Source organism: Hyla sarda, chromosome 1, assembly GCF_029499605.1.
Source record: "Hyla sarda isolate aHylSar1 chromosome 1, aHylSar1.hap1, whole genome shotgun sequence".
Classification (NCBI taxonomy): Eukaryota; Metazoa; Chordata; class Amphibia; order Anura; family Hylidae; genus Hyla; species Hyla sarda.
This window is the reverse complement of record NC_079189.1, coordinates 481,652,076-481,665,065: the sequence shown is the minus strand read 5'-3', so window position 1 is coordinate 481,665,065 and position 12,990 is coordinate 481,652,076. Positions and strand designations below refer to the sequence as shown.

The window sequence follows — 12,990 nt, the reverse complement described above, 5'->3', positions numbered from 1 at the left end:
ACACTTCTCAGTGTGCATGTATCATTATCTGGAATGTGTTTTTATCATGCTTGTTGTTATCTTCTTTGATCTACATTTTATATTACAGATAAAACACATTATTAGGGCAAGGGGTGAACCTCTCTTGCATTACTCCTAATTTTTAAAAAATTCAACATGTAAGATGACCACTTATTTGATGTAAGAGTATATCATTTTAATTTAGCCACACATTATACTTTTTTCCACATACTGCATAACGCATTTACCATTCAGATACTGAGAATTAAAGCACAGTTTTGCCTATATCCCATGGAAATACATGACCAGTGATTATTAGCTGACAGTGTTCATCAATGTTGAATAAAGCTTTTTTTTTTTTTTTTTTTTTTTTTTTTTGACTGGTTAGACCTTTAGTTCTCCTCCTAATTTACTTAGTGAAAAATGTCTTTTCATTAGCTTAAAACTGAAATTATTAAAATGATTTTATTAAGAGGTAACATATGGGCAAACATCACTAACACCATTATTGGATTAGGGGTCCAGCGTTGTCCAGCTTTTTTGAAGGGACAGTGATATCCATGCTTGCAACAGCTGCAGCCTCTTCTGCTCCTCCATGCAATTGCCTTACTTTTAGTAGTGGTGAGACAGGATACTGCAGCATTGCCCTGTTCACTTAAAAGGGTACTCCGCCCCTAGACATCTTATCCCCTAGGATAGGATAGGGGATAAGATGTCTGATGATGGGGGTCCCGCCACTGGTGACCCCCGCGATCTTCCTGCTGCACCCGGCATTCTTTTTGAGCTTTAGGTGCAGCGCCGGAGGCTCGTGACCTCACGGCCGTGCCCTGCTCGTGAGGTCACGGCCATTCTCAATGCAAGTCTAAGGGAGGGGCTTGACGGCCATCATGCGCCCTCCCATAGATTTGCATTGAGGGGACGTGGCCGTGACATCACGAGCGGGGCATGGCCATGACGTCACGAGCCTCCGCCCTGCATCGCCAGTCATCAGACATGGAACAAAGTTCACTCTGTGCACCGGATGTCTGGGAATGCGCAGCTGAGATCGCATGGGTCCCCAGTGATGGGACCCCTGCGATCAGACATCTTATCCTCTATCCTTTGGATAGGGGATAAGATGTCTAGGGGTGGAGTACCCCTTTTATGTGTACCTGTCAATAACAATTTTTTTTTATATAATTTAGATAATACCATTATATATGTATATATTTGTAATATATATTGGTTAAAAAATGTGTGTATATATGTGTCCCTACAGCTATTGTTTGTGTGTCTCTGTGAGGAGACCAAATACGGGAAGTGTGAATGGATCAGTAGGGGTCTGTGTAGTGAGGACAAGCAGGGCTCTGTGCACTGAGGCTCTGTGACATGGTCCCAGCTCACAAATCAGGATAATTGACAAGCCAGGAGCCTGCACAGAGCCCTACTTGTCCGGCCCTCACTTCCTGTATTTCGACTCCTCACAGAGACACACAGGCAATAGCTGCAGGGACAGCCTTTTATCCACCCAAAAATATTCACATTTTTAACCACTGTATACTACAAGTATACATATAATGGTATTATCTACATTATATATGTTACGCCTAGCGCTCCGGGTCCCCGCTCCTCCCCGGAGCGCGTACGGCGTCTCTCTCTCCGCAGCGCCCCGGTCGGTCCCGCTGACCGGGAGCGCTGCACTGTCATGGCCGTCGGGGATGCGATTCGCACAGCGGGACGCGCCCGCTCGCGAATCGCATCCCAGGTCACTTACCCGTTCCCGTCCCCTGCTGTCATGTGCTGGCGCGCGCGGCTCCACTCTCTAGGGCGCGCGCGCGCCAGCTCCCTGAGACTTAAAGGGCCGGTGCACCAATGATTGGTGCCTGGCCCAATTAGCTTAATTGGCTTCCATCTGCTCCCTGCCTTTATCTGACCTCCTCCCATGCACTCCCTTGCCGGATCTTGTTGCCTTGTGCCTAGTGAAAGCGTTTTGTGTGTCCAAAGCCTGTGTACCAGAACTTCTGCTATCCACCCTGACTACGAACCTTGCCGCCTGCCCCCGACCTTCTGCTACGTCCGACCTTGCTTCTGTCTACTCCCTTGTACCGCGCCTATCTTCAGCAGCCAGAGAGGTTGAGCCGTTGCTAGTGGATACGACCTGGTCACTACCGCCGCAGCAAGTCCATCCCGCTTTGCGGCGGGCTCTGGTGAAAACCAGTAGTGACTTAGAACCGGTCCACTAGCACGGTCCACGCCAATCCCTCTCTGGCACAGAGGATCCACCTCCTGCCAGCCGGCATCGTGACAATATAAAAGTTTTTTCAGCGACAGCTACACTTTAAATCAGCCCAACTATCACTATGGTGACTGCAACCCATCAAACTGCTGATTGACAGGGGTGTTGGTAGTCAGAAAGATAGACCAACCATTAAAAACCAATAATAATACAGTATTTGATGTACATTTTCAAATACATTTACATTTAGTGAAAAGAAGAATCTCCAAGCATAATACGCTTAAAAATGACTGCATTTCCAAGGTTAAAATATTTAAAATGTAAATTGCTTTGTTATGATAATAAACCCCTATATGGGTCTCATAAAGAAATATGGACAAACCTGGAATATTTCCTACGTAGATTAGTCTTGCAGATTAATTGATGACCACACTTAATATTTTTTTTTTCTCCTTAGAACCCACTGTGAGTCTTGCCCAAGGAGGATTCAACAGCAACAGTAAAGCCAGCCAAGATCTCTATGACCTTCCAAAGAACAGTCACATTCCTTGTCACTATGACCTTCTTCCTGTCCGGGACAGCACTTCATCGACTAAGAATGAGGCAACCAATGAATGATAGTAGCAATCAGTCAAACCCCGGCATACGAAGGCTGACTCCTGCTGAACTGTATGCTTCACTTCACTAGACTGACATCAAGTGAGACTACTGTCCTTGGTATTAAATGACTACGCCAGCAAAGCTGGAAACATTGTTTGCCAAGCAAAGGACAACCTTAAAGACCAGATGGATGAAGTAGTGATGCTGCCTTGATGATACACAAGGGCTGTTTGTGAAGCTCACCAATATGCTGTATAACAGTAGACAATATTTCCAGTCTTTGAAATACATACCACTAATAACTCATTTCATGCACAAACTGGAGGGCTCTGATTCCAAGGATCTTTATTGCTCAGTCCTAATTTCCTGATGGCAACAATACATTTTTTAGAGATTGTTCTTTGATTTGCACTGACCTGGCTGTGTCATACAAGTCATTTGAGTGTCTGTAGTACTGTGTATTAGTATGTTAGAGACGTTGTATGGGTACAACACAAATATGAATGGAAAGTTGGAGACCACAAGTTATACCACTACATCAAATGTTAATGTTAGTTTATTCAGCGTATGGATGTGTTTGTGTATAAACACAAGGAGATGTCTACAACATTTTATTAATGTGTGGTAGATACAATGTGGGCTTTATTTATACTTATTTTGGTAATCCTTTCACAAATCAGACTTGAAGCTTCTGTTTAACAAGACTAAAATGGGTAAAAAGTTTCTGGATACATTGAAATATGGCTATAACCAAATAGTCATATGTTGGCTTCACTTAGTTCTTACTCTAAATTTTAAAAAGTTAATCATGTACAATGTTCAAGCATTCTCAATCTATCCAACCCTTCACAAGGGCATTGCCCACATACTATGGTAGATACGAGGTGTGATTACATTTATGATAGTTAAGGGTCTGACCGCTGGGTACCCCACCTATCTGCCGGATGTCGGGAACAAATGAACGTAGCTGCAGTTCTAGGCAAAGTCATGTGGAATGGATGTCACCGGGTGAATAAAAAAAAAGCCCAGAAAACCCCTTTTACTACTTAGCATATTCAATGACCTTTGCAAATAAACATATTGTTTATTTAAATAGGGTAAACAGAGTAATGTCAAATGACATACGGATTATCTTTCAGGAAGTAATTTTGTCGACAAGGATTCAGAACCCACAAAATTGCAGCTTCCATTCTTGGTAATTGCTGGGTAAATATAACACTGTAAAAGATGGGCAGATAACTGCACAAAATAGATTTCTGGGACATGAGTAGGAATCTAAAATTTCCCGGCGTCAGGAACAGGATGCTGACTATATGGACTGACTGGAGTTTCTACAATGGAATCAAGCTAATAGGTTCTAAGGAGAAACCTAGTTACCTATAACACATTCTGTTTTGCCATTAACCTTTAGGACTCCTAAAATGATTTGAAATGCCACATGCTTCTGCGCATATTCAGATGACATTTTATTTCATTATGCAAGGTGCATATCAGCAACTCTTTCCAGTAATTTTTCCTGTGGTTGTGTAGTGAACTTGCAGAGTGTTGTACAAGACCAGTGTTATTAATCTTAGTTTGTTTGTATTTTTGTTTTGTTTTTTTAAGATGATATGTGTTGTATTATAGCTAATATTTACAGTGCCATGTTTAGTTTACTTTTATGCTAAGAAACTCAATGCCTGTGCATACTTAAGGTAACTTCTATTTTATGTTCTTCTTTTATAGTGAAATTAGATTTTATGCTTTATGCTTAAGCTGGTCTTTTGCATAGCTTTTTAAATTTTTTTTTTTACTTGTTCTCTAATTTTCAATACAAAAATGTGTATTCTATGGTTTAGTTTGTATGCAAATACATTATTATACGACTTAATGGCGAGAGGAAGGGGGAGTAGATTGTCCAGCCAACTAAAAAAACACCTATAATGTCATATAAATACAATTTAAAGATGTATTTTAGGATTGAAGTCTTGGTGCTACTGTTTTTCTTTTTTTCTGTGACTCTTACAGGTTGGTTAAAATTGGGGCAAGCCGACTGTTACCATTAATATTTTCTATGTTTTGTGCTTGGAGGATATGTATAAAAGTGGTGTATTAAAAAGAGTTGAGGACAATCCCAAATTTCTAAGGCATCTCCAGCAATCTTGAGACTATCGTGCCTACACTTTTAAGATGATATTGATTGAGTACAGTTTATGTAATTTCATTTTGCTATTACCATTGCTATTCTTTTCTGTTATCTATGCTAAAAGTGACCATGCACCCTATACTATTAAAGGGTAGCTCCCACCATCCTATTTTTTTTTTTTTTGCTAGCCCATTCCCCCCCACCCGCTACGGCACTAGCCCATTCACTCCTCCCCCCCCCCACCCTGCATACCCCGTTCCCTCATTACACTTGCAGTTACTGCAGAGTCCGGCAGCGGGCGTGCAGGGACAGCGGCGGCGGCGATGTGCGGGAGGAGTGGCCTCCCAGCCAGTGGCCGGGGAGCCAATGCGCTCGCTCCCACCTGTCTGATTGACAGGCAGGGAGCGAGTGCAGCCTAACTGAAAAAGGACTGATTGCCACTCCAAAATCAGTCCTTTTTCAGTGGCCGGTTTTTAAATGTAAATTAAACCTTTTTAATGAAAAAAAAAATATAATAAAAGTATATTAGAGATAGGTTGTAGTACATAAGTACTACAACATATCAAAAAATAAAGTTGGTGACAGTGGCCATTTAATAGTTTATTCTGCTGACAGCTATAACTCCAAACTCCCCCATATACATGCATGCTTGGCTGAGAGTGCATATGTTCTCAGTGACTGCTGTCAGACACATTTGTCCTTGGCTTATAACCTGTTAAAACAAAGAATCCTTATTTCTCCCAATATCTGCGTTCCAGGGAGTCTCAGGACACCACTATACACAGGTAGTTGTGTGATCTATCAAAATCAGCGGGTTTGAGTAAGGTTTCTCTAATGTGTAGGACCATCTTTAGTTGGGAGACACAATGCTCTAGGCCAACAATGGCTTATAATTTATTTAGAACTGATTTCTGTAGTAATCAGTCACTAACAAGAGAATTAGGAATAGTGATTAAAATCCAAAATTTTCCTGTATATAGGTAAAGAATTTTAATGAGTCTATCCTACAAATCCTTGCATGTCCAAACCTTAAAGCCAACTTTTTATGGCTCTTGTCCTTTCTGTAGTCTTGATCTAACACTATCCAGGTCAGAATGTAAAAGGTGGGTCTATCTTGGTGTTATAATTGATCAGATCTTTGATAAAATAAAAATAATAATTTCCATGTTGCATTTATTGTTCCAACGGATTCCAGGTATGCCAGTCTACTTTTCCGTCTATAAAGTTTGTAGAAGAGAGATTTTGTACACATATTTCTGATCCCATTTGATATTCTTTTGAGCAGGTTAAATAGGACAAACAAAAGTAGTAGAGAATTAGAATAATTTCTCTTCTCTTAAGCCTGCTTTCTTCTCATCTGTCCATGAGTTGTGTCTGTACAGCAGTACTGCTCCATTTTATTGAATCGGCCTGAGATGCAATACCACATACTATACTACCTGTAGGCAGGTGTGATAAGATTTTTAGAATAAAGCAGCCACATTTTGCTAATCAACAATAATAATATTCATCTTCTTTATCTCTATCCAGAGATAAAATGATTATTTGGTTGGAGCTTTCCTTTAAGTTATTTTTCCACATATACTTTTATCATTTACTTAAGCTTTTCCACTGAAATTATTTGTTTTGCTTTCACTGTAAATTGAAGATTGTATATTTTGTATGGAATAAATTTGTTGATATGTCTTGTGTGGCACACAAATTGTTTTTAAATAGGCCAGACTGGTTTGGAAAACTAACATTACCTCACTGGTCCCCCATAACTGACATTCCGACATTCAGTGGGTTCTCACTGATCTGTTGGCGGCCATAGGGACCCATGAGCATGGAAATGGCAGCAGCAAGGGAGTGGTGATTTATTTATTTTTTTTACAAAGCCAGTCTGTTTTTTCTTTAAAGGGTAGCTCCCACCATCCTATTTTTTTTTTGATAGCCTGTTCACCCCCCCCCCCCCCACTACGGCACTAGCCCGTTCCCTCCTCCCCCCCCCCGCCCCGCATACCCCGTTCCCTCATTACACTTGCAGTTACTGCAGAGTCCGGCAGCGGGCGTGCAAGGACAGCGGTGGCAATCAGGCGGCGGCGATGTGTGGGAGGAGTGGCCTCCCAGCCAGTGGCCGGGGAGCCAATGCGCTCGCTCCCGCCTGTCTGATTGACAGGCAGGGAGCGAGTGCAGCCTAACTGAAAAAGGACAGATTGCCACTCCAAAATCAGTCCTTTTTCAGTAGCCGGTTTTTAAATGTAAATTAAACCTTTTTAATGAAAAAAAATTATAATAAAAGTATATTAGAGATATGTTGTAGTACATAAGTACTACAACATATCAAAAAATAAAGTTGGTGACAGTGCCCATTTAAATAAGTGTTTTTCCAGCCAGACAACCCCTTTAAAAATACAATATAGGGAAAAGTAGCTAAAAATGAATTACTTTCATGTTTCACCAATCTATTATAACATTTCTAAAAACATGTTCAAAGGTAGAGAAACACAATCTTTGGTTAAGTATCTGTTTTGTAACAATGTAACTAACTCTCTTTTGAGGTCCGTCAGTTGTAAGACATAAAATTCTATCGGGTCTATCGGCCTCAACAAGTATATTATGCTAAGTTAGAACAAGGTGACACTGATACAATACATGTCTAGGATATAATATTTGGGGTCTCAGAATAAAGGTCCACTAGGGCTTGCTGCTCAAGATTAAATAAATAGGCGGAACACCACTGTACAAGGAAGGTGGCCTATTTTGCAGCAATAGAAAAGATGTAATCTATGTCATACTGCAAGCCTTAAAAAGTGTGCATCCTTGTCTTATAGATCAAGTAACCTTCAAAATGAGGATGCAGTAAAGCCATACCTGTAATCTTATTGTATAGTAATGTGGAAATATGTTGTTGTATAAGTGTGTTTTATGGTATTAGCTTATTGTGTAAATACACAATTTTTGTGTTACAAGATGGAGGACACTGTACTTCAGCCGGTTTGAGGAAGTGTGGTACCCTGTTCTTTTAATGGTCCAGTCGAAAAAAGAAAAAAAAAGAAAAACAAAAAAATTCAAGTCTTTATTAAGATATTTTTGTATTTCTTCCACAATAAAAACTATATTATTAAAACAGAATATGATGCATCATGAATTAGATGTCTTTTATCCCCACAATTGGCTTTGGTCATGAAACATCAGCTATTGTTACATTATAGCACATAAAATATTTTTACACTTAAATGATCAAATACCTTTCAACAATCTTTGCATTTATGAATAGAACACACAAATGTAAGACATTCTGTATTTTTATCATTATTATTATTAGGAAAAAATGCATTTTTTCACTTATCAGACTCCTTCCCTGCCCCCCTCTCCCTCCGAAACACATTTATTGTGAAAAGCTGAAATTTATAGAGAAGGGAGAGGAGGGAACTGCAGAGAGAGACACACAAAGAGACAGGGCTGAACTCTCAAGTCATTGTTATATCTCACCTCAGTGCCGATTCACAGCTTTCACTGCTCAGTATTGCTCAATAATCCTCTCCATGCTTAAAGGGGTGCTCCACTGGAAGAAAAAAAAAAGGTAAATCAACTGGTGCCAGAAAGTTAAACAGATTTGTAAATTACTCTGGCTAACTCTTTATCACCTAGTATAGTGGTTGATTGTGATACTCACAATACATGGCTCAAAACTAAAAGGTATTTTTAAATGCTCGGATTAAATGCTCGGAAGCGAGATGTGTAGTTTTTAAATATGCCAATTAGATGTACCACCATTGAGGGCACAGTCGATAATAAAAACATTGAATCGATAGTTTCATTAATTGCAACTCAAAACTAGTTATATATAAAAAATTGAGTGTTCTGTTTGCTCTCTTACCTATATTGGTAGTACAAAACGTTCACTAAAAAAACGTATTCAAGAACACATTCGTCATTCTAGTGGTCCCCTCAGTGGTGGTATATCTAATGTATCAAAACATTGTTTTACGGATCACAGTGGTGATGTTTCCAGCTTTAAATTCTGTGCTTTAGAAAAAATGATACCAAGCAAAAGAGGAGGTGATACCATTAGACACCTCCACAATAGGGAAGCGATGTGGATTTACCTGTTTAATAGTATTTATCCTTATGGTTTGAACAATAGGACTGATTTGATTCTTCACTACTAAACCCTTTAATTTCCAAACCCTTTACTCAGTTGAAGCACTCTACAGCAAATACAACCTCCAGACTTCTTATGTATAATGCCACAAGGATTGCACACCTGGATTTGGGGATATTCTGCCATTCTTCTCTGCAGACCTTTCTAGCTCTGTCAGGTTGGATGGAGACCATCAGAGGACAGCTATTTTCAGGTCTCTCCAAAGATGATCGATTGGGTTCAAGTGAGGGTTCTGGCTGGGTCACTCCGGGACATTCATAGAGTTATCCCTAAACTATTTGTGTAATCTTGGCTGTGTGCTTTGGGTCACGGTCTTATTGAAAGGTGAACTTTCAGCCCAGTCTGAGGTCTAGAGCACTCTGGATCAGATTTTTATCAAGAATGTCTCTTTACTTTGCTCAATTCAGCTTTCCCTCATCCCTGACCAGTCTCCCTTTTGCTGCCACCACACGGAGACACATTCACACTAATGTTAAGTTCACACTAATGTTAAGTTCACACTGCGGAATTCCACTCGCGGAATTCCGTAGTGTGAACATACCCTTAGTGTTGATTTTACAACTTTTTAATATACAACAGTAACATTCTCAGGCTTTTTCATAAAGTAGTGTTGTTTACAATCTTTAAAACTTCAGTGTAAGGGTGCATGCACACTACGTTTCTTAAGATACGGGACCGTATACGGCTGGGGAGAGAGAGGCAGAGAGTCGGGGGTGGGGCAACCGCACGCTGCCATATGCGGTCCCGTATCTAATGTCTTTCAATGAGCGACCTGAGTGAAACGCTGCCTCCGGTCGGCTCCGTTTTGGCCCATATACAGTTTCCCGACCGGACCTAAAAACGCTGTTGACTACGTTTGTAGGTCCGGTCGGGAAACCGTATACGGGCCAAAATGGAGCCGACCGGAGGCAGCATTTCACTCCGGTCGCTCATTGAAATACATTAGATACAGGACCGCATATGGCAGCGTGCGGTTGCCCCGACCCCGACTCTCCGCCCCCCTCTCCTCAGCCGTATACGGTCCCGTATCTTAAGAAACGTAGTGTGGGACGCATGCGCGCGGCTCACTGAGACAGACGCACCTCATGTGAGCTCCGTGCCGGCTGTGCTTATACCGCCGATCTCAGCGCCGACACACGGCTCCTTAGCACGGGAACACCCGCCGGAGATACTATGACTACTCCCCGCTCCTCCAGGAGACGACTTCAGGCGGCTTCTCAGGGACTTTCACAGTCAATTCCGGATCTCTTCAGGGCCGGGGCTAAATCCAAGATGGCCGCCGCCAGCTCCCTCCCGCCGGAGGATCAGTCTGACGACGAACTCTCACAGCCTGAAGATCTTACCCCTGCTGCCATGTTCCGAAACATACAGACCCTGTTCCGCAACGAGTTATCGCAAGCTGTGGCTACTTTTTCCTCGCAAATTCAGGAACTTACTCAGAGGGTGGCCGATAATGAATCCAAAATCGATGACTTGGCAGACGCGGTGAAGTCGGATAGACAGGACATTGATGAGCAGGCAAGTAAGATGGCGGCCATTGAATTTAAGCTGGAGGTCGAGAATAGGTCGCGTAGGGCGAACCTGAGACTGCGGGGACTGCCGGAATCGATTACTGACCTGACTAAGGTACTTACCGCCCTTTTTTTTGAGTTGGCTCCCCAATTAGAACCTGAGATGCTGAGGTTTGATAGGATCCACAGGGCCCTCGCTAAGCCCAAGAACGCAGAACTCCCGAGAGATGTTATATTGAAATTGCACTATCCGGAGATACGGGATGTTCTTTTGCTTGCAGCCCGTGACCTGCCTACTCTGCCGGGCATGCCCCCTACAGCTCGGCTATACTCAGATTTAGCACCCTCTACCTTGGCCCGGCGCAGGGACTAACCCAGCATCAAGTTAAGTACAGATGGGGATTCCCCTTTTCCTTGTCTTTTCGACTTAATGGACGTACCCATTTTGTCCGCTCTATAAAAGAGGCCTTGGATGCTCTAAAATCTGAAAATATCCAGCCGGTGGATTTGCCGCCACAGCCACAGAGGAAGAGACGTCCACAGCGTACATGGACCACCGTTGCCCGTCAGGATAACTCGAAGAAGCCTGCCTGACTGTTTGACCGAGGCCCTGGTGGCTAGTCTACTAGCCTCTCTCCGGGGATTCACTGTTGCCTCATGCTGATCCTGTGAATTATTTTTTTTATTTGTTTTCATTCACATGGCTCAGGTAACTTTTGCATTAATGCGGGACTGACTTTCCCATACCTCGTTCCGGCTGGGACCCGAGGACTTGTTATACTGGGCGGTGCACAGACCGGAGTAGTGCGCCCTCACAACCCGGACATGGGACTAGGAAGTATGATGGGTTTCGGACGACTCCGACCTGTCTTTCCTTTCCAGGACTGTTTGTTGTGTTTTGGTTTTTGTATGACATGTTTGTCTTTTTTTTTGTGTGCTGTTTTATGTTGTAGGTCCTTGCTGATGGTCAGATCCTTGACATGGACTCTTGATGTACTATCTGGACTGGTATTGTATTATTTGCCCCTGCCGCTTGCTCCCCTCCTGATTACGTGTTATCTAGCATCGTGTGTTATGTTCCTATGTGTAAGCTAGTGTCTCACAATGTGAGGGGCTTTAACTCCCCTCACAAACGTAACAAGGCATTTAGGGAATATACTAGGCTGCATCCGGATATACTTTGCTTGCAGGAGTCCCATTTTACCCCATCCTCTCACCCCAAGTTTCTTCATAAATCATACCACCGTTATTATATGTCCACATATGCGTCCAAAAGTAGGGGGGTTGTGACGTTATTGCACGACGCTTTCCCATACACTGTAGCACATTCGATTGTGGATCCTGATAGCCGTTATGTTATCTTAATAGGATTGCTGTATGATAAAACACTTTGATTTAACTCTTATGCTCCCACTGACGCCCCTATCTCTTTTTTCACTAAATTGTGTTCTGAGTTGGAGACCCTGACCTACGACTGGCTGATTTGGGCTGGGGATTTTAACTTTGTGTATCATAGTGACCTGGATAGATCCCACTCTGCCCCGCTTCGTAGATCTGGGGCTCAGCAGAAGAGGGTCCAACAATTGTTTAGCGACCATTGTTTAGCTGATGTCTGGCGGGAGCATAATGGCCGCTGTAGAGGGTACACATACTATTCTCCCTCCCAGCATACCTATACTCGCATTGACTGGATCTTGGCCAACGCTGTGTTACTGCCCCACTTGTTATATGCACGTCATATTCCGTGTGTGTGGTCGGATCATGATTTAGTGGTTGCGGCCTTTCATTTAGCCGCTCCCTCCGGGATTCCCTTTAGGTGGCGGCTGAATGAGTCTCTGCTTACAATTACCCGGGTCCGTACCCACTTGGAGGCTGACTTAACAGAATATTTTCTTCGCAACGGTTCATCTGCCAGTGCGCCCTGTTGGCTATGGTTAGCTCATAAATCGTACATGAGAGGTAGGATTATCTCCTTAGCCTCGGGTGTTAAGAAAGATCGCTCGGCCACCAGGGTCGCACTGGAAGCTAAATTGTTCCGCCTTACTATAGCACACCAAAATGACCCTTCCTTGTACCTGTATAATGAAGTCAAGAATACTAGGACTCAGTTAGATGCCTTGTTGTCCATGGAGGTCGAGAGAGCGGTACGTTGGACTCATTCCACGTACTATAGGTACGCAAACAAGCCCGACCGCCTCTTGGCCTCTATGCTGCGCAACACCTCTTCCTATAACAAAGTACATGCCATTCAGATACGTCCTGGTGTGACTACCTCTAATCCCGATCATATTTACTCAGCTTTCCATTCTTTCTATTCCTCGCTGTATGCTGCCCCACCTGCTAACTCTCCTACTCCTTTATCTATTTCATCTGGCTTATCTTCTATTCATCT

The 12,990-nt window shown here is 42.7% G+C and overlaps 1 protein-coding gene across 2 annotated transcripts in view; it reads left to right on the top strand.

The window, feature by feature from the left end:
- The window catches only part of MEGF10 (multiple EGF like domains 10), a 128,063-nt gene extending 120,009 nt beyond the window's left edge, over nucleotides 1-8,054 (top strand). The window contains exon 24 of one of the 2 annotated variants that reach the window (XM_056537299.1): nucleotides 2,673-8,054. In XM_056537299.1, the coding sequence (XP_056393274.1) occupies nucleotides 2,673-2,833 (161 nt within the window). In that variant the 3' untranslated portion in view covers nucleotides 2,834-8,054. The remainder of the gene's footprint in view (nucleotides 1-2,672) is intronic. The other variant, XM_056537300.1, reaches the window with a different exon arrangement.
- Nucleotides 8,055-12,990: the final 4,936 nt, after the last annotated feature.